Raw genomic sequence first — 23476 nt, forward strand, 5'->3', positions numbered from 1 at the left:
AAAGGCAGGGTGATGGTTGTAGAAAGGGCAGCCATTGTACTGCCCTCAGAATTCTGTCGATACTACCAAACAGAATCCTGTGAGACTAAAGAAGCTTCATTTAGCATGCAGTTACTTTGTGATGGAAGCCTGTGTCTTCCTCTTATTTGTAATCCCAGGGAATGTAGTATTTATTATATTCCTAAAAAATTAAGCACATGAGGATTAATAGAATAATAATGTATAAATCATATACTTAGGTAAAAATTATGAAAGAGAAATTATTTGACTCATTAGAACAGAACCAATAATTCTATCAGTGTTTAGAGCATTGCAGATTACATTTTTAGCAATGTTGTATTACATGACTTTTACTGAGTCTCAAATGTGATCTTTGTGAGGGAACCGTGGAATCCATTCTTCAACATATGTGCCTTCTTGGTTCTGCTGTTCGATATGTCACATGCCATTCTGATTTATTATAGTTGCTTTTGTTTCTACTATATTTCTGCCTTTCCTCACCAAGTCCTAAATCTTATGAAACAAACAAAAAATATGTCATATTCCCTTCTCAGTAAATAGTGGACCTTGGCTATTTCATAAAGGTGGCAGGGATGTCAGAGACCTTGTCTCTTCTTTATGTGCCAAACTTGTCAATATTCTTAAGGCTCTTTTTGAAAAAACATTCTGTGCAATTTTGATCACAGCATTGCATCTCTTTACATGCATGAGACTGAAAAAAGGAACATTCTTCAGTGTCTGTGCTAATATCTGGCTAGTAGATGAATAAGAGGACTTTAGTTGAACATTTCTCAGGTTCTCAGTGCTGACAATAAGTACTCTGTCCTTCAATTAGTCTATAACCTCCCAAAGACTCAGGTGCTAATGCAATTTATACCAAGGGCTAATGTTGTAAAAACACTTAAATCACTGTAGTAATTGAAGACAGTATCGTTTAAAGTAGTTAATTTCTTCAAATCATCCCAAATCTGAAAGATTCACTTTTGCCTAATTTGTTTAATTACTTAATTAAACAAATATATTAGGAAACAAGATTTTGTCTCATAGTGCATACTTAATAACGTATTCTTAGACTACTGTATTAAACAACCATTATTGTTTCATGGAGAAAACACAACTAAACACAGCTTGCATATTTAATTATCTGTTGAGGTTAAAGATAAACTTGTCATGATAACTATCATAGTGATTGCATGAGTGCATTTATGTAAATACTATTACTATAGCAAATTGAAAAGGCAGTTTTATCTTATAATATGCATATTATGCAATCAGTGAAGAAAATATAATAGCTGGTTAGAGCAAAATAAAGCATCATGTGTAGCAAAACGACCAAAGACTAGTTCTGAAATCATCAGTCTGAGACTGAACAATCGTGATCTTGCTTGGAGGTCATTGCTAGTATGATATTCAATATTATCTGAGATCTTGCTACAAAATAATCTTTCACAAGATTGGTTATTATCTTAAATACTGAAATGGATTTGGAAATCCAAGCATATTTCTTAATATGGATATTTTACACAGGATATTTCTTAGGGGATTTTTGTATTTGTGATGAACAGTACTTCAAGAATCTACATTAAGTAATATTGCTTAAAGGAGCTCAGTGGGCATGACCTTCTCTCTAGTTTGCTTCCTGAATAAACCCTTGTATCTATCTGAAAATATAACGACAAATAACTAACCAGGTTTTTTTTTTCTTTTTTACTCCTTTCTTTTGTGCTGGTATTTGATCTGAAGATCCAGACTCATGCTAAACATGCAGTCAGCAGTCAGGGACACCTCAACACCTCACCTATAGGTACACTTTCTTATGATAAAGATACTGGTCTTGTGTACCCCCTTTTATGTAAGACTTCGTTGCTCCTATTAACTAAACCTTACATATCACCTATGATCTTAGGGGAAACAATGGAATTACTATGATGGTTCCTTTCATGCTTCTACACAGCTGAATCAAGAGGTGTTCAAATAGTTTTGAAACCCTCTTAGTGTATTTTAGCTATATCTTTATGAAATTAACATATATCTGTAATAAAGCTCACAGTTCTGTAGGGATAAGTCCCACCCCTTAGGGGGCGTGTTCGCCTCAGGCTAAAGTTTGCCTATAAATTTGGCGAGCATGCTCCCAGCGCTTGCTTCTGCTTTCCTGGTCTCTGCAGGAACGGTGGTTCTGTAAGTCTATTCCTCCATTAAAGCTGTCTATATTTTAACAATCTGTCTGCATTCGCTTACGCTGTTACACAGAAGACTCTGACATCAACCTCTGTCCTCCACATATATATAAATTCATACGCACACACAGATATGCATATACATACAAACATGTACACACACACACACACACTAAACATAAATAGCCACGTGGTGCTAGTGCACGCCTTAATCCCAGCATTCAGAGGCAGATGCAGGTGGATCTCTGAGTTTGAGGCCAGCCTGGTCTACAGAGTGAGTTCCAGGACAACCGGGGCTACACAGAGAAGCCCTGCCTTGGAAAACCAAAAAATAAAATAAAAAGCCCTGGCCACTCTGCCCTCCTGAGCGGGCCACATAACACTTTACTTTTGAGACAGGATATCTATCATATGCCCAGGCTGCTCTCAACTGTGACCAGGGTGATCTTGAACTTTGATCTTCTTGACTGTGTCCCTCAACTGTAGGATTACAGGTGTGTACCACCACACTTAGTTTTTCTCCCTTAACTCTTGTCCAAAGTCTAGATATGGAGGGCTTTCTGTAATACAAGCTTTGATTGGGCTGTCCCACATGCTAGTCATATGGCAGATGCCCAGATCCTGAGACAAGGATCCCACAGCTCCCAGCAGCAGGTACAGAGTGGCTGGATATGTTCTCTGAGCAGAGTGAGAATACCTTTACAAACCTCACAGGTGGAAGGCTGCAACCTCCTCTCTGGAGAGAGAGAGAGAGAGAGAGAGAGAGAGAGAGAGAGAGAGAGAGAGAGAGAGAGATGGGAAGGGGCAGAGCTTCAGCACAGGAGTGCCTGTGTGAGACCTGTTGGCCTTTGGATTGCTGGGGGTTACCAATCAGCAAAGTTTACACATAGAGAGGCTACAAGAGTGGTTGACTGTCATGGGATTAACCCAGGATTTCTAGGCTGGTACGATGGCTCAGAGGGTGAAGCTGTCATGAAACACCATGACAAAAACAAGCTGGGGAAGAAAGGGTTTATTTGGCTTAAGCTTCCACATCACAGTTTGTTGTCAAAGGAAATCAGAACTCAAGCAGGGCAGGAGCTGATACAGAGGCCATGGAGGATGCTTACTGGCTTGGTCCTCATGGCTTGTTCAGCTTGCTTTCTTATAGAACCCATGACCACCAGCCCAGGGGTGGCACCACCCACAGTAGGCTAGGTCCTCCTTCATCAACCACTGATTAAGAAAATGCCACATAGTCCAACCTGTGTGTGTGTGTGTGTGTGTGTGTATGTGTGTGTGTCTGTCTGTCTGTATCTCTGCATGCGGTTTTTCAAGACAAGACTTTTCTGTGTAACAGCCTTAACTGTCCTGGAACTCACTCTGTAGACCAGGCTGGTCTTGAACTCACAGAGATCTGCTTGCCTCTACCTCCTGAGTGCTGGAAGTAAAGGTGTGTGCCACCACACTAAGCTTCATAGCCCAGTCTTACTTTTTTTTTTTTTAGACAGGGTTCTCTGTGTAGCCATGGCTGTCCTGGTACTCTATAGACCAGGCTGGCATCCAACTCAGAAATCTGCCTTATTATCTACTTTTTAATTTTAATTTATTTATTTTTGATTTTTTTGAGATAGGGTTTCTCTGTATAACAGCTCTGGCTGTCCTGGAACTCAATTTGTAGACCAGACTGGTCTCAAACTCACAGAGATCCACTTGCTGGGATCAAAGGGATATGACACCACCACCAGGCTTAGAGGCATTTTTTTTTCAGTTGAGGTTCCCTTTTCTCTGATTATTCTAGCTTGCATCAAGTTGACAAAAAAATAGCTAACACAAGGTACTTGCTGACAAACCTGATGATATGAGTTCAATCCCCCAAATCTACACAAACATGGAAAGAAGAAACCTACTCCTATGAGCTGTCCTCTGATCTCCAGCACACACTGTGGCATGTGTTGCCCCAACAACAAGCACAATACAGCAATACAATATGAATAAACACATTCATAAACAATAAATGCAAAAAATATTTCCAACCTTTTCCTTGCAATTAAATTGAGGACATCTGGGGCTGGAGAGATGGCTCAGTGGTTAAGGGCACTGGCTGCTCTTCCAGAGGACTTGGGTTTGATTGCAATACCCACGTGGGGGTTCAACCAAATGTAACTCCAGTTCTGGGTTTCCAACTCCCTCTTCTGGTCTGCACACACATAGTGCACAGATACACATGCAGGCAAAACACTCATACACATTAAAAAAAATATAAAATTGAGGACATCTCAGTCTTTATTTCTGGCAACAAAGGTTGAAACCCATAGCCTCCCAAGCTAGGTGTGCTCCGCAGGCTACAGTCGCTGCCCAGGAGTTTCTCTTCCGTTCCTCACTCCTCCCGGTATCTCTGGGGCTCCAGGCTTCTTTTATCCAAACTCATCTCACGTGATCCTTTCAGACTGGTTTTCTGACATTGACTTAGCAAGCCCTAAGGTTTGCACGTCCGGAGGGGTGGACAGATGTCTCTGTGTGGGCTCTATTGTAAGCACTGGTCAGCTACTCCCAGGTGACCATAGGTGGACAGGCACGACAGTGTGCTAGTCCAGCTGTAGATGAGAGGCGCACACTATTGCCTTGCCCCACGTTCTCACTTCTCCTATCCTAGTTCAGCTGGCTCAGTTCTCTTCTGCCCACTTCCTCTTGAGCTCCTTCTCCATCTTGTCCTGGCTAGATTTATGTCAGGTTGACACAGGGAGCCATTTGAGAGGAGGGAACCTCAACTGAGAAATTGCCTCCACAAGATTGGGCTGCAGGCAAGCCCATACAAATTAGTTTTTGGTGGGGGAGGTGGGAGGGTCCAACCCATTGTGGGTGGTGCCATTCCTGGGCTGCTGGTCTTGCAGTTCTGTAAGAAAGCAGGAGAGCAAGCAATGAGGAACAAGCCAGTAAGCAGCATCCCCATGGTCTCTGCATCAGCTCCTGCCTCCAGGTTCCTGTCCTGTTTGAGTTTTTGCTTTGGCTTCCCTCAGTGCACTGTGATTCAGGGTATGTAAGCCAAATAAACCCTTTCCTTCCCAAGTTGTTTTGGTTATTGTGTTCCAGCACAGCAATAGAAACCCTGATTAGGACAGACATTGCTACCATGGACTAAAACCACGAGCCAAAGTCAACCTTACCTTTCTTGTTTTCCTTTGCTATTTTGTCACAAGGAAATACAAGCAACTTAGCACAGCATCCTGCTGTTCTGAGAGAGTTCCTTGGGGTTAGCAATGCATGTAATTCCCACATCCTGGGGCTGGGTGTTTGGTGGTGCACATCTTTAACCCCAGTGGCAAATTTCCATTTGTTCCACAAACAACCAGGGCTGTGTAGAGAGACCCTTTCTCCAGAATGAATGAATGAATACCTGAGGAAGCTGACACTATTCCTGTTCAGTTTTACAGGCAGGACTGCTAAAACAGAGGGATCAGAGATGTGCCTACACTCACACATTGGCAGGGTCTTGTAGGCTAGAAAAAGCAAGAGCTATGCATCCCCTCCACAGTCCAGCCAGTTCACACTGGAGGCTGATCTATATAGCCGAGAGGATCTGCACGCTCTCTTTGGAGCCACTGAGTTTGTGGTTTGTCCATCACAGTGACAAGTGAGTCTATCTGACTTTCATTAGTTGCCCTTTTGTTTGTGTGTGTGTGTGTGTTTTTTATTGTAAATAAATTTTTATTTAAGGGATTTGTCTTTTACTGTGTGCCTGTGTACAAGTGGCACAGTGTGCACATGGAGGTGACAGCTTGACAGACTCTTCTCCTTCCATCGCGTGGGGCCCAGGGACTGAACTCAGCAGACACTGTTTATTATCTGTTGAGCCATCTTGACAGCCTCCCAATTTTCTTTAAAAAAAAAAAAAAAACTTGAGACAGGGTTTCACCATGTAGCTTTAGCTGTCCTGGAGCTCACCCTGGAGATGAGGCTGACCTCAAACCTACAGAGATCTGCCTGCCTCTGCCTCCTGAGTTCTGGTGTGTGTGGTCACTGCCCGGCCCAAAATCTTTTCTGAAACGGGGTCTCACATAGCTCAGCCTAGCTTCAAACTTATTATGTAGCTGAGGATAACCTTGAACTTGTGGTCTTTTTTACAATCCCAGTTCAGGTGGTGCTGGGCACCAAGTCCAAGGCCTTGCACACACCAGGCCCTTCACCAACTGCACTCTGTTCCCAGTCCCCAGTTTGCACATCTGGAAAAGTGGCAAGAGTGAAGTTATGTCTTTCGGATCACTGTATGACTGAGCCAGGGCAGGTGTGTGCTGTGTACCAGGTGAGAATGAGAGGCCCAATACTGGAACCCGGCTGCAAACAGTTAAGACGCACATGACTAAGAAATTGTCAGGGCTGGAGAGATGGCTCAGTGGTTAAGAGCACTGGCTGTTCTCTCAGAGGTCCAGAGTTCAATTCCCAGCAACCACGTGGTGGCTCATAGCCACCTATAATGGGGTCTGATGCTTTCTTCAGAGATGCAGGTATACATGCTTAAAGTGCACTCATAAACAAATAAATCTTAAAAAAAAAAAAAGGCAATCGGGCGGTGGTGGCACATACCTTTAATCTCAGCACTTAGGAGGCAGAGGCTGGTGTGAGTTTGAGACCAGACTGAGTTCCAGGACAGATAGGGCTACATAGGAACACCGTCTTGAACCCCCCCCCCCACACACACACAAAAAGAAATTAGAAATAAATTGTTGTATTATGGTCACATGTATCTAGGCTGAGAGCATAGCATCTGGACCCTCAGGTGCCAAGAAAACAGGGGAGAGCCCACTCTGCTTGCTTTCACTGGGGAAGTTCAGAGTTCCAAGAGCAACGGCCCCAGGCCCTTATGGACTCTAACTTCTGAAACTTTGAGTTCCCATTAAATGCTTTCTTTCAGAAGTTGCCTTGGTCATGGTGTTTTGTCAAAGCAACAGAAAAAGTAACTAAGACATCTGGGATACTGAGAATAGGGGGTACAGAGCAACAGACAGCCTGTGACTTTCTTCCCCAGCCCGGGCAGTCAGCTGGGCCCTGGCCTTTGCCAGTTCTACACCCTCAGCTGGCCCAGAGGAGAGGGCGGAGCTGGTTGCTAAGGTTTCAGGTAGTGTGGATCCGGAAGCAGGAAGTAGTGTGAATTTCCAGGACCCTGGGCTTACCTGGTTTGGGGTACAGGGCACCACCAGAGGCAGGTGGGGCACTGGAAGAGGCCTGGCTAGGGAGAGAGAAGGTAAAGGGATGGTGCGTGGGTAGAGGCTGCCAGGTAAGGGTCAGCGGGGTGGGGGTGGGGCGCTAAGGGCCAGCGGAGGAAAGGGAGCCAGCAGGTCTGGAAGGAGATGGTGGAGAGAGGTGTGACAGGGAAGGGAGGGGGTGCTGGGTCAGGAGCAGAGGGAGCAGGAGGAGGCTGGAGGGCTCACAGGCAGGGTCTTCCTAGGGTATGGTCTAGGAGGTTGTGGATGACCTGAGGTGGTCCTTTGGGGGGCTGGGGCAGGTAGCCACGATGGGACAGGCAGCTGAGGAGTTGAAGCAGGAGCTGGAGGCCACTGCAGAGGAAGTACTGGGGAGGCTCAAGAGCCACCAGCTGTTCCAGTCTGATTGGGACATCGCGGCCTTTGTGGTCTTTCTCACATTTGTGGGTGAGTGTGGCTCTGATCGCAGGCTCTACCCTGGTGTTGGGGCAGGGCCACATCTGGATGCCTGTCTGTCTGGTCCCCAGGCACTGTGGTGTTGTTGTTGTTACTGGTTGTTCTTCACTGCTGCTGCTGTTGCTGCACCACCTCCCCCAGACCCCGGAAGGTGAGCCCTGGGAAGGTAAGACTGGGAAGGGGTGTCACTCAGGAAGGAGAGCTCCTATAGCAGCCTCTTAAGTGGGACAGGCAGGGGCAGGCTCTTCTGCAGAGGGTTTAGGCAGAGGTTGGGAGTGTTACCCACAGGGCTTCTCTGTCTCTCTTGCAGGAAAAGCCCAAGGGTGTGGATAACTTGGCATTGGAACCTTAATGCTAGACCTTGGCATGGGTCCTGCTGGATGACAGTAACAAAGCCAATTTTGCCAAAGCCTGAGTCTGGACTGTGTTCTAACCCCGCCATGGACCGTGTGGTGGACTCAGGGCCTGCACTCCTGGGTTGACATCTGTCACTATCCCACAGGGCCACTCTGCAGCCAGGGCTCCCTTTCTCAAATGTGTTCTGCCTGGGCACAGGCTGTGATGCCAACACTAAAGGGGCTGAGGCAGGAGGATGGCAAACCCCAGGCCAGACTCTGCTTCAAAGGGCCTGACATGGTGTCTCAACTAGGGGGAAACCAGGTGATAAGAACATGGGAGGCCACTGATCAACCTAGTCCTACTGAGCAGAGACAGACAAGAGCCTCCAGTCAAAAGCTGACCTTTATTTTATTTCTTAGAGGTGGGCCGAGGTTACAGGACAAACGTCGCAGCACTGCGGCTCATTCACAGGCTCCCTCCTGCGGCCTGGGCCCTTCTTCCTCCCTGTGCGGCACAGCTCAGTGCCCCCCCCCCCTTCTCTAATGGGAGCCCCGGCCCCACCCTTAGTCCAAAGGTTCCCAGAGAGTTCAGAAAGGCAGGGTTAGGACCATGGCCACACCTCAGCCCACCTACTTGACTGCCCTCCCCCATCATAACCAGGCCAGCACCCCTTTCTCTAGGTGCCTCGAATGTTTGCTTCCAGCAGTGCAAAGGTGTCCCAGGGTGGTGAGGAGGGAGAGCCTGGCAGTGACAGGCATCACAGGGGGTATGTGTTGGGCAGAGGGATTCCAGGACAGGACCACCCTCCTGGGAGGAGGATTCCGGCAGGTGCTTGCTCAGAAGGGCCGGGAGCTCCAGTAGCTGGAAAACACAGAGATCTGCAGAGGGTGGGGGTGTGGTCAACAACAGGTTTGGCTTCAGGGGGTATGGTCAGTGGGGTGCTATACCCCCCAGAACCCAGATGTGATGTCAAGGTTACAGAAGGGGCTCATGTCTGGGAACTGTTGCCAATGGGCTTTACAACTTGGGGGCACTGAAGCATGACGTGGCTCCTGAACGGCCTTCCCTGCCCCAGGTGCCCGACACACCTTATCCTTGAGCTGCTGGCAGAGCTGCAGGGAGACTGTGAAGTACACCAGGGCGTCATTGAGCCAAGGGATCACGCATTCCACCTTGTGCACATGGCTCACCTCTAGGCGCTGGGAGCCCCATTCACTGGGGAAAAATGACAAGTGGACCCCTGAGGGTAGGCCTGGACCTCAGATGCAGAGGGGAGGATGGAAAGGGCTCTAGGACATCTTACTGTGTACTTACAACATGGCTCCAGGGCTGTGGAGCACTGCACCTCCAGAGGGGCGGAAGTTCTAGGCAGAAGCAGCACAGTCCGTGAGGGCGGGGTGGAGAGCTCTCAGCAGGGCTGGTGTGGGGGCATTGGGAGAGAACTTTACCTTAGTGGAGGTGGGCTGCAGGGCATGCAGCTGGTACACGGTGAGACATAGCTTGTTGAGGTTGATGTAGACATTGACCAGCAGGTCAGAGGGTAGGGTAGGCGCAAACATCCGCTGGGGGAGAGAGTAAGTGGGAGTGGGGAGGAGGAATAAGGCCCTCTCCCACTTTAGGCTGTACCACTACAGGGTATGAATTACCTTATGGGGGGGCCCCAGCCCTAACCCCAGGTGCTTCTCCATAGGCTGGGGCACTAAAGGCTCCCCACCTGTCTCCATAATCTCTATGTGCTGCTAGGTTGGAAGCCACTGGCTGAAAACTGGGTTAACATAATTGGGGAGCCAAGAACTGAACCCAGAAAACTGTCCAGGCACAGAACTCCCACTGGCTGTGCTTCTCAGGAGGGACGTCTTTTGGGCAGAGGCTATCTGAGGTACTAACCGTGAGGCCGCTGGCAGCAATCTCAGGCAGGGTGAGGGTGGCTGGGGTGGTGAGCCGGTTTCTGGCTCGGGTCAGCTGCAGCATCACAGCGTCCATGAGCTGGGAAGGGGCAGGTCATCACTGCTACCTGAGCGGTGGCCGCTGGGCTCCCTTGTGTCCCACCCCCTCGCATCAGTGAGCAACATCTGTAGCTTCTACTCCTGCCAGGTGACTATGGTTCCCAGGCCTAAACTCTGTAACCCCAGTAGGGGTGCTTGCCATTACCTGGGGTGAGGATCTTAGAGAAAAAGCTAGAGTCCTGGGCATCTGACAGCTGTCCTCACATACCGTAATGTGGCCTTGCTCTGTAACAGGATTTTCCGGCACTACCACTTCAATACTAACAGGCAGATATGGGGAAACAGGGGATTCACCAGGTGAGCAAATGGGGGCTCCCAGTAGCAAAGAACTTAAGGCTGCACATGTCACGGCGAGGTCTGGTGACTGGAACCAGGCCTGATACTGCACTCCAGGTCATCAGCCAGAAACTGTGGCCAGATCCGTGAGCAATGACTGGGAAAGGGGCAGCTTCTAGTGAAGCCTGGGGCCAGGGGGCTGGTGTTGTTTGGAGTAAGGGGTGGGACAACAGGAGTCACCTTGAGGACCTCGGCTCCTGTCTTGAACTGGTAGCTCTCGTCCCGGTTTGCCAGGAGGTAAATGGCTTGGCTCACGTGGTTTCTGGCATCCTGGATCTGGGAACAGTCCCACCACCCACATGACCAACGTCTATTAGTTTCAGGAGAGCCACATTTCTGAGTTCTCAGCCTGATCCCATAACACAGGACCCCACTTGATGGGCTAATCTCTCAGGAGAAAGTAGCATCATCTATGGTCACAATACCCTCCACAGCTGTAGTCTTTAAAGCTGGATGACCAGGCCCTGGATAATCCTGACCGCCAAGGCACACTGGCTCTTGGCCCTGTGTCACAGATGCCTAGTTGTCACAGACACATACAACTCCTAGTACACCTACAAATAATCCTGCAGGGCTCAAGAAGGAAATAAACAAGGACAGGAGAGACCTCACAGGACTGGGTGGTGATGGCACCGCCTTTAGTCCCAGCATTCAGGACGCAGAGGCTCGTTAATCTCTGTGTTCAAGGCCAGCCTGGGTGGCTTAGAAAGTTCAGGACCCCGCCCCCCAACACGAAAAACCAAACAACAAAAAACCCCAAACTCACAGAAGCAGGAAAGGGTAAGAATCCAGACAGAGCAGTACACATAGGCAAAAGCCCTGTGGTAGGGACCAGCTTCAGATCAGGGTGTGTGTATAGTGGGCAGGAGACCTGTGTATGATCCCAGGTACCTGGGAAGCCCCTCTGGAGTAAGTGGCATTCAAAGGGATCTTTAGCTGTCCTCATGTGGTCAAAGTTACAAAGGTAGGGCCAGTTTCACATGCGTCATGTGGAGCAGACACTAGGGCCCCAAGGCATCACCACTGCAGTTCTGCTAGCAAACAGTCTCCTATGTTTGCTGTGGTCACAAAGTCCCTACAGCCAGACTTCCCCATGAAAGGCAATCAATCCCAGGGAGGCCCTTGCTTGGGCCTGCCATTGGGCAATGGACCTCACCTGCTGTAGCTTCCATTGCTTGTCCTCCCGGAAGGCAAAGTGTAACAGCTGGTTGTTCCGAGGCATCTTCAAGTTCACATCCTATGGGCCAGAGTGTGATAAGCAGGCAAAGGTACCTCTGTCCTTCCTGAATCCCTGGAGCCAGGAATGCAGTAGATGGGTGGCTGAGGGCCCATGCACTTGGGGGTTAAGTGAACACGATGTGTAGAAACAGGAACTCAGGCCCACAAAGCAGTGAAGGGGAAAAGCAGCTGAGAAAGGGGAAGGTCTTAAGAGGAGGGAGTGCTGTGAGATCAACAAAGACAGGGATTGTCCCCCGTGCCTTGAAGCCTTGCATAGTCCAAAGCTCAGGTGTTGACTTAATTTTGATCCAGGGCCAGGTTGCCTAGGGTGCCAACACTCACATTTCACAGGGTCCAGATGTCAGGTCACCCACTCCTCCCCACCCTCCCAAAACAGGGTTTTTCTGAGTTACAGCCCTGGCGGTCCTGGAACTAGCTCTTGTAGACCAAGTTGGCCTCAAACTCACAGAGATCCACCTGTCTCTGCCTCCCGAGTGCTGGGATTCAAGGTGTGCGCCACTACTACCTGGCTAAGCCGCCCACTTCTTGTCCCTTGTTGAATCTATGCCTGTCTCATGAGGTAGTGTTAGAGTTGCCTGTCAAGTTACAGACATACAAGGAAACAGGTCCAGAGAGCACAAGGGTCCTACCCAGAGGCATGCAGCTAGTTGGTGGCAGAGCTAAGAGGCCATCACCGTCCTCATCACCAGCAGCACTGTTAGGGAACAGGGCCCGGGGGACTCACCGCCTGGCTGAGGGCATCCCCTTGCAGAGTCAGCACACCCTTCACCTGGTCCGTGCTATAACACACAGGAGTCAGAGGGGTACCTGCTACTGTCCCCTCCTCTGCAGGCTGCTTCATAGTGCCACAAACATTTCCTCCCCCAGGTACTCCAAAAGTGCCCTCCCCAAAGTTCCTGCCCAACCCAGCTTACCCACAGCTGCCCAGGATAAAGTTCTCCTGCTTGGTAGGTCCTTCTGTGCTGGGGCCTGGGAGAGCGAAGCGGAGAGAGGCCTCCTGTGGAAGACAGGGCAGTTCCAACACACCAGTCTGGTCAGTGCTCCGTTCCGAGGCCCAGATATGTTGCCAAATTAGCCAGCAAAAGGACAAGGTGGGCAGGCCTGACTTGGCTCCTCTGCCTTTGCCCTACCAAGCCTTTAAGCCTCTGTGAACCTGTTCGTTCCATGGACTGAATACCGGGAGCTGCCAGGTAGGAACACAGAACAGAGAGGCACAGTACCCAGCTAACTGGAGCACTGTGATCCGGTGTTGGGATCAGAGGCAGGGAACCATTCAGTAGCCATAGTAACATGCTTTCCTAGGTCACCGTGCTAGGCATTTTTGTGAGATGGTTTATTCATCTCCACAATAGCTCTGGGAGCCCAGCTGGTTAGGGTCAGGGAAGAGGCTCACGGATGTAAATTGGCTGAGATCACGCTGCAGGGAGGGGGATACTTCAGAGTTTGGGTTATCAGTTTTTGTTTTGAGACAGTGTTTCACTATGTAGCCCACGGCTAGTTTCTAACTCGTGATCCTCTAGCTTCATCCTCCCGAGCGCTGGGATTTACAAATTCACCACCACCCGGTTCATAGATGAAATGTCACTGTTTCAAAGTTAGTCCTCACTCAAGACCTCGTGTTAATCCTGGGGTCTAATACCTCGCTGCACTCACATACTCACACATGTCACCTTGCCTGCGTCTGGACTGTAACTCTTCTGAGAGCGTTGGTACCTGAACGCCACGACGCTCAGCCGCCTCCGCTGCGGGGACCGGTGGAAAGAGGGATGGCAGGTCGGCCGTGACCGGCACTTACCTTGAGGATGTCCTGCAGCTGTTTTAGCACCGCGTGCACCTCAGCGTTCAGCAACCAGCGGAACTCCTCCTCCTGCGGACAGCGCGGCGTCAAACCCTGCTCTACACAGGTCCCCTGCCGCCCGCCACCCACCGCCCGCGCCTCACCAGCACAGCCCGCTCTGCAGCGCTCGCAGCCATTGCGGTCGCCATCGTCGCGGCCGCTCGCCCTCTCTGAGGTCTGTAGTCTGGAACTTGGTGCACTGTGCCCGGCCCTTCTCCTCACCCCTTCACTGATTGGCAGATGAGGCGCAAGCTCCACCCCCCAACCTAGTGACGCCGCACACGATCAGCTACCGCTCCGGATCCCATCACCGCCCATTCGTCCTTCTTAACCCCCGTTCTTCAACAGGGGCGGGATGCTACGCCAACCAACCTATCTCTACTGCTTAGTGATTGGCCAGCAGAGCCATCCCTCACTGCGCGTTCTGTATTGTTCCGCCAGGTGGCGACCGCCCAGCAGGAACACAGGCGGACTCAGGTGGGCTGACGTTGGAAGGAAGCCTGGGCATGGATGCCCTCTGACTCCCACGCAAAGTCCCCAAAGCGCTCTGGAACAAGTGGCACTGCTGTGGTACCAAGAAATGTTTTATTTTTCTTTTTTCTTGCAGTAGCTTTGTTAATTGCACAAAATCATGTTTTGTTTTTGCCATTTAAACATTATCACACAATCCTATTCTGAAAGACAAATGCTCATTAAAAACAAAGCGAAAATAAAAATTCACAACCTTAATCACCTAGATTTGTCATTAAAAGGAAAAAGGGGAGGAGGGGCTTTCTTACAAGCATTTTCACAATGTCACATTTTCTCCTTAAAAGGGAAGGATTTCAAAACAAAAGGTGAAATAGCTTAAACAGAAATAGTCATAAAAAGGAACTTTACAGAATTGTCAACAATATTAAGACAACATTGACTAACCGGTTTCCTTACAGCATCTTCCCCTCCCCTAACCCCCAGGATCAAGACAGGATATGTTCAGACATAAACAGGCTCAACATCCCAGTGAATAAGCAATTGTACTGAACCCCAAAAGCATTTGTTGCTCCATGCCTATGTCCTGAGATCCTTATCCCAGGTTCTTCCCAGTGGAAAAGTCAAATTGTGGCTTTGGAAATCCTAACTCATGAGGAGGAAGGCACACCCCTCAGGTGATTCCTCTTATGTGACATTCTAAGCCTCTCTCTCTGGTCCCCTCTCCAAGGAGAAATGCTGGGGCCTATAGAGGACTGGCTCCATCTCTGAGGAGCAGTTAGGTTAACAGAACAAGGCCCAGTTCTCTTCTGTCCCAGCAAACCCAGGACTTGGAACCATTGATAACTGGCAGAAGTGAGGTTTTACTTCAAAAGCCCAGCCTATGAAATGCTCATCTATGAAATGTTTATTATTGGTGTTGGTCAGGCTGGGTCTGGGCCAAAAGAGGATGTGATAGAAATACTATCTCTCTGGGAGGAAGAGGGAAAGAGGGGCATGCAGGGGACCTGTGTAGAGCAAGTTGAACAGGTGGCCTGGCTGAAGAGACTGCCATTAACGGAAAGAGGAAGGAGCCACCCCCCCCCCACTCCACCGCTCCCAGTGCCCTCAAGACCCCATCCCATGGGTTGGAATGCAAATCCAAACAAAACCTCCTGGGAGGAGCAGGCTCCAGCCACAGAGCCAGCCGTGTAGTCATAGAGCCAGTTGTCTGTGTGGCCATGCTCGTGTCTTCAGTTCACAAGGCGTTCTGGGGAGGTGCTGCACAATGGTAGTGTCTACAGGAAAATCCTCCTCAGGAGGAGGCCCACAGAGCCTCCTTTGGGAGTCTGCTGGTTCATGATGGCTCAGGGGTCTCTCCTTCAGGGGCCCAGTCGGGAGCATGGACCCTCTGCCAGCCTCTTTCCTGGGGAAGTTGAGAGAAGGCTTCCTGTGCTCCCTGCCAATTCTAGTTCCTCTAGTCCCTTGACCAGAAGGGTGCTGAGATAAGACAAGCTTGGAGGAAGAACAGCCAGGCAGCAGTTTCTGGGCAGTTTCTATCCTGGGGTGGGTAAGAGTGTGTGTGTGTGTGTCTGTGTGCGTGTGTGTGTGTGACAGAGACAGAGAACACAAGAGAAACAGAGAGAATACACAGCCTCCTGCTCCAGGGCCAATGCCCAGCTCAAGAGTTCTTCACAGTCACCTGTGGAGATCCTCCAATCCCTGCCCAGGGCCTCAGGGAGGGAGAGTGCTGCTGTTTACTGTGCTGATGCAAGTCTCAGAGTCTGTATAAAAGGAAATGGAGACAGGTAACTGGTCCAGAGCTAAGTCCCAGAACCCTGACCCCACATTGGGGAAGAGAGGCCAGAGGGAAGATGGGAGGGGTGGATGGATGGGCAAGGCTTAGTGTATGTAGGCTCGGTACACTGCAGACATATCATTGTCAGACTGGTCCAGTGCCTTGGCTCTTTTGTATACCTGGAAAAAGAGGTAGATGTCAGTCTCTAGCTACAGAGCTATTGTGTGGAGACCTAGCCCTGATATGACTCTTGTCTGCTGCTTAGCAGGCAGGACCTGAAGCTTGGGATATCTGGGTACCAATCCTGGCTTGATATAGGGCAAATGTTCCAGCCTCTGTGGGCTTCTGCCACAGCGTGATGTGCAGAAGCCAACAGACACAACTCACATGGCTTTACTCAGAGGACTACACATACTCAGAGATGTGAAGTGTTCAGTGCCACTAGGAGTCACAGTGGCAGCCCTCAATGGAGAAAAAAGTAATGTTTTATTATCCCCAGGGTCGCTGTGCCCTACTGTTCTTGCTGCATGAAATATTTTCTTAAAAATGGTTGGCACTGACTAACCAACTTTACAAAAGTTCCTTTGTGCTCCTCATCAACATTGCTACGGGACCCTTTGATTTACCTTCTACCTGTTATTTTGTTTTATTCAGTTTAAAATATTTATATTATTATTTTAGTTTTTGAGACAGGGTCTCTTTGTGTAATAGCTCTGGCTGTCCTGGACTCACTCCATAGACCAGGCTGGCCTTGAACTCATAGAGGCCCGCCTGCCTCTGCCTCCCAAGTGCTGGGATTAAAGGCCTGTACCACTACTGCCTGGCTAAAAATTTTATTTTATTATTTCACAAGTTTGCCTGTATGTCTGTGTACTACCTGTGTGCCTGGTGTTGTTGGAGGCCAAAAAAGGGTGTTGGACCCTCTGCAGCTAGAGTTACAGATGGCTGTAACCTGTCCTGTAGGTGATGGGAATTGAACCCAGGGTCCTCTGGAAAAGCAGCCAGTGCTCTAACTCCTGAGCCACCAACCCCAGTAGTTAAGTTTTATTGTTCATTGTTGTTTGCAATAGTGCTTTCCTGTAGAACCGACAGATCTCATAGCTTTTTTCCCCCTTCTCATTATGTATCCCTCGCTGTTCTAGAACTCACTATGTAGACCAGGCTGGCCTTGAACTCACAGAGATCCACCTGCCTTGTTCATTAATTTTTATTATTATGTTTTAAAGACAGGGTCTCACTATATAGCCCTGGTTGACCTAGAAATCATTATGTAGGCCAGGTTGGCTTCAAACTCACTGAGATTAGACTGGATATGCCTCCTAAATACTGAGATTAAAAGTGTCATTGGTTTTATGTACATGGGTGCTTTACCTGTATTTGTGTACACTCTTAACTGCTGAGCCTTTTCTCCAGTACAGCCTACTTCCCCCAAACGCTATTTCTTACACCCTGAAATTTTTACTTGTTTAAAAGCTTCAAACTCATTTTCTGTTTCCTCCATGAAAATACAGAAGCTGCAGAGAAGGGGACAGCTGCCTGTATATCAGCATGTTCCCAGAACCTAGAGTAGAGTCTAGTAATAACAGCCACCCAAAACTCTAATCACTTAAAAGGTTGAAAAGAATCAAAGCCACTGTGTGACAGGCAACAGAGCACCCAGTTTTGCTGAGGTGATATGTGTGGCCACACACAGAGCAGATGAACAGTCTAGCAGAGCCACCATAAAGAAGAATCCACACTCTGGTCATCCTGGTGCATCTGTTAATGCAGAATGAAGCCTGAATAGCTTTCTAGATCACACATCAAGAACACCATCACTGGCAGGAATGTGATAAGAACCCCCCCACCCCCACCCCGCTCCATTTGTTCAGGTAAGGTTTCTCTGTGTAACAGCCTTGGTTATCCTTGAACTAAGACCAGGCTGGCCTCGATCAGTCTGCCTCTGCCTCCTCAGTGCTGGGATTAAAGGTGTGGCCATTACTGCTTGGCGAGCACAAGAATTAAAAGCATGCCGGCAATGGTGGCTCACGCCTTTAATCCCAGCACTTGGGAGGCAGAGGCAGGCGGATCTCTGTGAGCTCGAGACCAGCCTGGTCTACAAGAGCGAGTTCCAGGACAGGCTCCAAAGCTACAGAGAAACCCTGTCTCGAAAAACCAAAAATAAATAAATAAATAAAATAAAAATAAATAAAAATAAATAAAATAAAAGCATGCACCACTACCCGGTTTGATAAGAAACTCTTAGCAGTCTTCCAGGTAAAAGGAATAATGCCAGAGAAACCTAATTTTTAACAAAGAACAGAAAGATGGGAACAGCTATCTAGAGGAACTAGTCAAGAACCTATGGTCAGGGACGAGTGTGTGGTAAAGTGAACAAGGTTTCTGATTTATGCAAACTGGCACAGGATGAATTACGAAGTCATCAAGTTTAGGGTATCCACTGAATACTGACCACAACCACTACAGAAAAGCAAAGTATTGACAAAAAGTCAAGATATGAATGAAAATGAAATTCTACCACACACACAGATAGCCTTAGAAAAGGTAAGAAAGAAGAAACAGATGAAGAAAGGCACTGAAGGAACAAGTGCTCTTCAATACAGGGGCAACATGCTAACAGAGGAGCTAGCCTGGGGAACCTGCCCTCAGGGTCTTGTGCAGTACAGAGCCTAAACTCACATGATCCAAGGGTTTTACAGTCCATGTTGGGGTGTGAAATGAAGCAAAATTCTGCAGCTGGAGTAGAAACAAACTGGACCCACCATGAAGCTCTCCCAGAACTAGCTCTACAAAGAGCCCTTCCTAATCATATCTAAGATGAGTTTTATGAGGAAGCGGCAAATTTAAAAGAAATTCCCTGCCATTAATTAAGTAGGGGACAGAGATGCTCAGCAGTGAAGAGCACTTGCTGCTCTTGTAGAGAGCCCTGTTTTAGGTGGCTCACAACTTCCTGTATTTGCAGGGGGATCTGACATCTCTGGTCTCTGTGGATACCAGGACTCATGTGCACACATATTAAAAACAAATCTTTTTAAAGAGTGATTAAAAAAGAAATGAAGTGGAAACTCAAATCCCAACTACTCAGGAGACTGATGGGAGAGAATATGTGAGCCCAGGGATAAAGAAGCAGCCAGGACAACAGGGACTCCTTTTCCAAAAGAAATTTCTCAAAAGTGACCATATGATACAACACATTACATTATATAAGATGGACATGATAGGAATGGACACAGCACTGATACTGAAGATGGCTGAAAATGCAAGTCCTAAAACCACAGGCCGTGCAAACATGACATAATTCAGTTAGGTATGTTGAAATACACCCGTAGTCCTAGCACTATGGATACTGAAGCAGGAGGATTGTGAATCTGGGCTACCTAATGAAATTCAAGACAGCCTGCGCTATAAAATGAAATCCTATGAGAAGGGCAGAATTAAAGGAGAGTAACAGAAATCCCACAGGTACAGCTGAAATATGTGAACAGTCAACCACTTTGATCAACAACTGAACAAGACAAACCAGCCACGGAACAAACGCACACTCCATTTTTCTTCCTTTTTTTTTTTTTCGGGGGGGGGGGGGGGGGGCATTAGGGATTGAACCTAGGATCTTGTATATAACAAGAAATGTTATCTTTAGTCCTTCCTGTGTTCTGTCCCCTATGAAGACAGGGTTTCTCTGTGTAACACCCTGGCTGTAACTTGCTCTGTAGACCAGGCTGGCCTTGAACTCAGAGCTTTGCCTGCCTCTGCCTCCTTTGAGTGCTTGGATTAAAGGCCTCTGCCTCCACTGCCTGCCTTTCCTTTATTTCTGAGACTTATTCTCACTAAGTTGTACAGGCTAGCCTTGAACCTTCTGCTTCAGTTTCCTGAGTAGCTAAGGCTACAGGTATGTATGCCATACCTGGGTAGACAAACTAGAATAATCCACAGAGCAAAGAAGAAATCATGAAGAAAATAATAAAAATTACTGTGGCTCAGAAACATGAGTGCTCATGCTCATGTCATAGGTAAGTCTAGAACTGTTGCTTAGGGTTCCTCCTTCAGGATTACACAGGAAAAATTCAGGAAAAATAGTGCGATCCTACACAGGATGTTCTTTTCCCTTCTTGGCTCAGTGTATTGAGAATAAAACATAAAGATGTAGCCAGGTGGTGCTAGTGCATACCCTTGATCCCAGCACTTGGGAAGCAGAGGCAGGAGGATCTCTTGAGTACAAGGTCAGCTTAGTCTACAGAGTGAGTTCCAGACACCTAGGAATACACAGAGAAACCCTGTCTCAAAAAAACCAAAAACTAAAAATACAAAAACAAAGAAAATTTAAGAATTAGGTGTGGGGGTACACACCTGTAACCCCAGCACTCAGGAAGCTGAGCAGCAGAAGGATCTGTTCAATAAAATGGGCTAAGCAAACAGGGAAGAAATAACAAACAACTAAAGGCAAGAATCTAGGGCCTGGACCACTTGATGTCAAGTTACCTCATTGGCTGCAGCTGCCATGGGGGTAGGGTGGTTGACTGCATCGCCCAGTGCAATAGCCAGGCGGAGATCCTTCTGAATGTATTTCAGGTAGAAGTCAGGTTTAAAGTTTCCTTGTAGAATATCTGAGGAGGGAAAGCCATTCATCAGAAGTCTGAAGACCTACATGAAAACTGCTTTAGAGTATCAGCCTCACCTCTAGCATTTCCAAAGTCCATCTCCTAAAGACTGGGGGCCCCAACCCGGGGTCTCAAAAACCATTCACTGTGTCTCTGGGCCTTCTCTGACTGGGTCAAGGACTGACTGGAAAAGGAGCTCTTTCTACACAATGAACCAAGAAAGGACTTTTCTGGATGATCTGGTCCAACTGCTCAGTTCCAGTGAAAACAAAAATGCAAGAAGAGAGGCCAAAGGTGACTTACTTTGGCACTTCTGGTCCAGGAAGATGCTGGCCAACTGTCCCTGATTGAGGATGTCCAAAAACGTCTGCTGTGACTGGCCTGTTACCTGGGCCAGTGTCAGCCCCTCAGCGATGGTAGCCATGAAACTCCCTTGTACCATGTTCACAATCAGCATCATCTTGGCTGCATTGCCAACTTCACCTGCAGGGCAAAGGTGATGTCTCAAGAATCCTATAGGCAGGTCATCTCTATCTGCCCTCACCCATGCACCCTGAAAACTTCTTTCATCTGTCCTGGACAGGACAGGTTCATTTTCCTTCTAGATACTAATTGTGCCTGGCAAAAGAAGCCTTCTTTCAGGGAGCCTGGCGGGAAGGCCATGTGGGACAGACACTGTGCTTCCCTGCCCCCACGCTTTCAATTCCAATATGCCCAGATAGGTGGGCAGATGTATTACCTAAAAAGAAGGAAGTCTTCCCCATTGCTTGGAAGCAGCTGCTGCAGTCCTCATATAAGCCCCTGTCTCCGGCTGCTAAGATCACCAACATCCCGTCATTGGACAGTTGTTGATTCCCTGAGACTGGGGCTTCCAGAAAGCGCCCCCCTCTGGATACAATTACCTGTAAGGAAAGTCACAGCTTCTGATGGGTCTTGCTTCTCCAAATATGGAGGAAGGAACACAGGGGTCATGGCGCCCCATCATAGAGTATGTTAGCATGTGGCTATCTACACTAAGGTTCCAAATTCTACTACTACTGTAGTAGGTCAGACAGGCCTACTACTTAGTTTTAATAGTCACAGAAAGGAAAAACGGAGCTAGGGTCTGCATCTTGTTTCCCAGTGTTCTGGTTCTCAGAGACCAAGGGGCAAACATAGCCATACAGATACCTTGGCTGAATTCCTACCCACTGGACTCTGCCCATCACTGAATTCAGCCACCCTCAGAACACAAGTGGGCCCAGAAGATTGGTAGGAGGACACTATGCTAGACTCAACTGTAGACAGTTGCTTAAGCCAAAAAGGCCACACTGGAAGTCTGGAGGCTTCTCACTGCAGGAGGGCTGACAGCATGGGGCCTCCTGTCTACTAGCCTGCAGTGACCTTCCATGGCAGTTCCAACCAGCTGAGGCTCTGAAGGGGGACAGTCAAGAGGCTAGTCCCAAGGTTCACGACGTCCGTTCTGGCTTTGGCTCTAGTGTAACCAAACTGCCCGTACTTGGGTGTGGTCAGCCTGGGTCTTGGGCTCCCACTGAAAAGATGATCCAGAGCCAGCCTAGATAAGGCTGCTACCTGGGCCAGCTCGGTGACTGTATCCGCATCCACCGTTGACATGTCCACATAGCACTTCCCAGGGCGGATCCCTTGCAGCACACCGCTGGGGCCCAGCACCAGCTGTAGGGACACAATGAGGAGCAATAGCCCAGGCTTGCAGTTAAGTGCTCAGAAGTCCCTGCAGAACACAGTCTGTTGTTTTTGGGGGGCTCACTTCCTGATCAAAAATTAACTATTAAGAATGAAAAGGGAAGAGCCACTTAATATGTATAGGACAGAAAAGTAATTCCAGGTAGAGGCTAGCCTGGTCTACCTACATAGTAAGTTCCAGACTGGAGACAGCTACATAGTGAGCTTTTGTTTAAAGTCATTCCAGAATATATCCCTTTACTTTTGTGTTCTCTTCCAATGGTTTAAAAGACACATCTCATTACTTATTATGGGGCTTCTTTGGACTAGATCACTCAGTTTAACAGGACCACTAGTGCTCCTGACTTTGTAACACATGCAAATTCAGCAACAATTAAAGCAGGAGTTGGTCCTTGGGTCAAAGAAAGGCACACTCAGCTACAAGCAGTCCAGCTCAATAGAATATCTAGAACAAGTTCAGACAGACTTCAAGGACTCTAGAAATTCATTTTGAATTAAAGAAAGTCTGTATTCATCTTTGACAACATCTTTCCCAATGGGAGATACCCCCAGATGGGATGTCCCCCCCACATGCAAACACTCACTCAGTGTGCAGGGGAGAAGGGGAGGAGGGCAGCCAGTTCTCTTGGCTACGACCTGAGATGCTGAGGGAAGGGGGATCCTTACGTCCTTGGCTGCCTTTGGATCCGACACACAGGCAAAAGTGATGTCACAAGTTGAAACGACTTCAGCGGGGGTTCTTCCTAGGCGGGCCCCCTCCTGGATGAACAAATCACACTGCAAAAGTCACAGATCCTAACGTGAGCTGCATGCAATGCACAACAAACATGCCGGACAGGCCAGAGATGTGTGGACCCCTGGCTTATCTCCCAAGGCAGGAGGCTGAGGCCCCAGGACACTGGAGCTGGAGGCCTGACCTCTTGAGAATAAAAGGACAGAAACTTTTTTAAAAACTATATTGTTTTTGTGGATAGACATGGTATCTAGAATGATATGCTGTTTTAGAAACACAAAGTCAGTGTCTGTTGAAGGCTGGCAGTTTGAAGAGCAGGATACAAACAGTGCCTATGTCCAGCTCCTCTATGCTGGGAGAGCTCTGGTAACCCAGCCTAGGGACCTGAGCCACTAGCACATGCAGAGGAGCAGGGCTGGGCTGTGTTGTCCCTTTCTTCTGACCACCATTCTCTCTTGGGCTGGTTCCAAATCCTGTAGCCAGATTAAGACTTATGAAGGGTCTCGAAGATCTAACTTCTTTTTGTCTAAAATTAAAATCATCCAGAATATTCTGCAAAACAAATCACTGGTATTTTGGTGTGCAAGTCCCCCATAAAATAATTGAAAGAGAAAGCAAGGCGGGAG

At 48.2% G+C, this 23476-nt stretch overlaps 3 protein-coding genes across 9 annotated transcripts in view; 1 reads left to right on the top strand and 2 right to left on the bottom strand.

Moving 5' to 3' along the window:
* The first annotated feature begins 7236 nt into the window (after positions 1 to 7236).
* Smim22 (small integral membrane protein 22) lies at positions 7237 to 8389 on the top strand. Of its 3 annotated transcripts, none has more exons than XM_050165799.1 (4): positions 7237 to 7360; positions 7660 to 7804; positions 7885 to 7979; positions 8124 to 8389. In XM_050165799.1, the coding sequence occupies exons 2-4, from the start codon at positions 7669 to 7671 to the stop codon at positions 8163 to 8165; spliced, it is 273 nt and encodes a 90-aa protein (XP_050021756.1). In that variant the 5' UTR covers positions 7237 to 7360; positions 7660 to 7668; the 3' UTR covers positions 8166 to 8389. The 3 variants fall into 3 exon arrangements, with proteins under 3 accessions (XP_050021756.1, XP_050021836.1, XP_050021669.1); XM_050165879.1 differs by having other exon boundaries at positions 7257 to 7398; positions 7885 to 7964; XM_050165712.1 differs by having other exon boundaries at positions 7258 to 7398.
* Positions 8390 to 8536: 147 nt separating this feature from the next.
* Positions 8537 to 13992, bottom strand: Rogdi (rogdi atypical leucine zipper). 2 transcript variants are annotated; one of them, XM_050165511.1, is made up of 11 exons: positions 13675 to 13992; positions 13529 to 13600; positions 12648 to 12730; positions 12458 to 12512; positions 11651 to 11731; positions 10675 to 10770; positions 10040 to 10138; positions 9601 to 9714; positions 9467 to 9516; positions 9241 to 9367; positions 8537 to 9030 (listed from the first exon to the last, which is right to left on the bottom strand). In XM_050165511.1, exons 1-11 carry the CDS (start codon positions 13717 to 13719, stop codon positions 8989 to 8991), a joined length of 864 nt encoding a protein of 287 aa, XP_050021468.1. In that variant the 5' UTR covers positions 13720 to 13992; the 3' UTR covers positions 8537 to 8988. The 2 variants fall into 2 exon arrangements, with proteins under 2 accessions (XP_050021468.1, XP_050021541.1); XM_050165584.1 differs by lacking the exon at positions 10040 to 10138.
* Positions 13993 to 14136: 144 nt separating this feature from the next.
* Glyr1 (glyoxylate reductase 1 homolog) overlaps positions 14137 to 23476 on the bottom strand; it is a 39833-nt gene continuing 30493 nt past the window's right edge. For 2 of the 4 annotated variants that reach the window (XM_050165403.1, XM_050165229.1), the window contains 6 exons: positions 22784 to 22876; positions 21986 to 22087; positions 21153 to 21315; positions 20717 to 20896; positions 20295 to 20419; positions 14137 to 15994 (listed from right to left, as the gene is read on the bottom strand). In XM_050165403.1, the coding sequence (XP_050021360.1) occupies positions 15920 to 15994; positions 20295 to 20419; positions 20717 to 20896; positions 21153 to 21315; positions 21986 to 22087; positions 22784 to 22876 (738 nt within the window). In that variant the 3' untranslated portion in view covers positions 14137 to 15919. Of the gene's footprint in view, positions 15995 to 20294; positions 20420 to 20716; positions 20897 to 21152; positions 21316 to 21985; positions 22088 to 22783; positions 22895 to 23476 lie in introns of all 4 variants that reach the window. The other 2 variants (XM_050165312.1, XM_050165140.1) reach the window with 1 other exon arrangement.

Source organism: Alexandromys fortis, unplaced genomic scaffold (assembly GCF_014885135.2).
Source record: "Alexandromys fortis isolate MF-2015 unplaced genomic scaffold, M_Fortis_MF-2015_v1.1 scaffold_29, whole genome shotgun sequence".
NCBI lineage: Eukaryota > Metazoa > Chordata > Mammalia > Rodentia > Cricetidae > Alexandromys > Alexandromys fortis.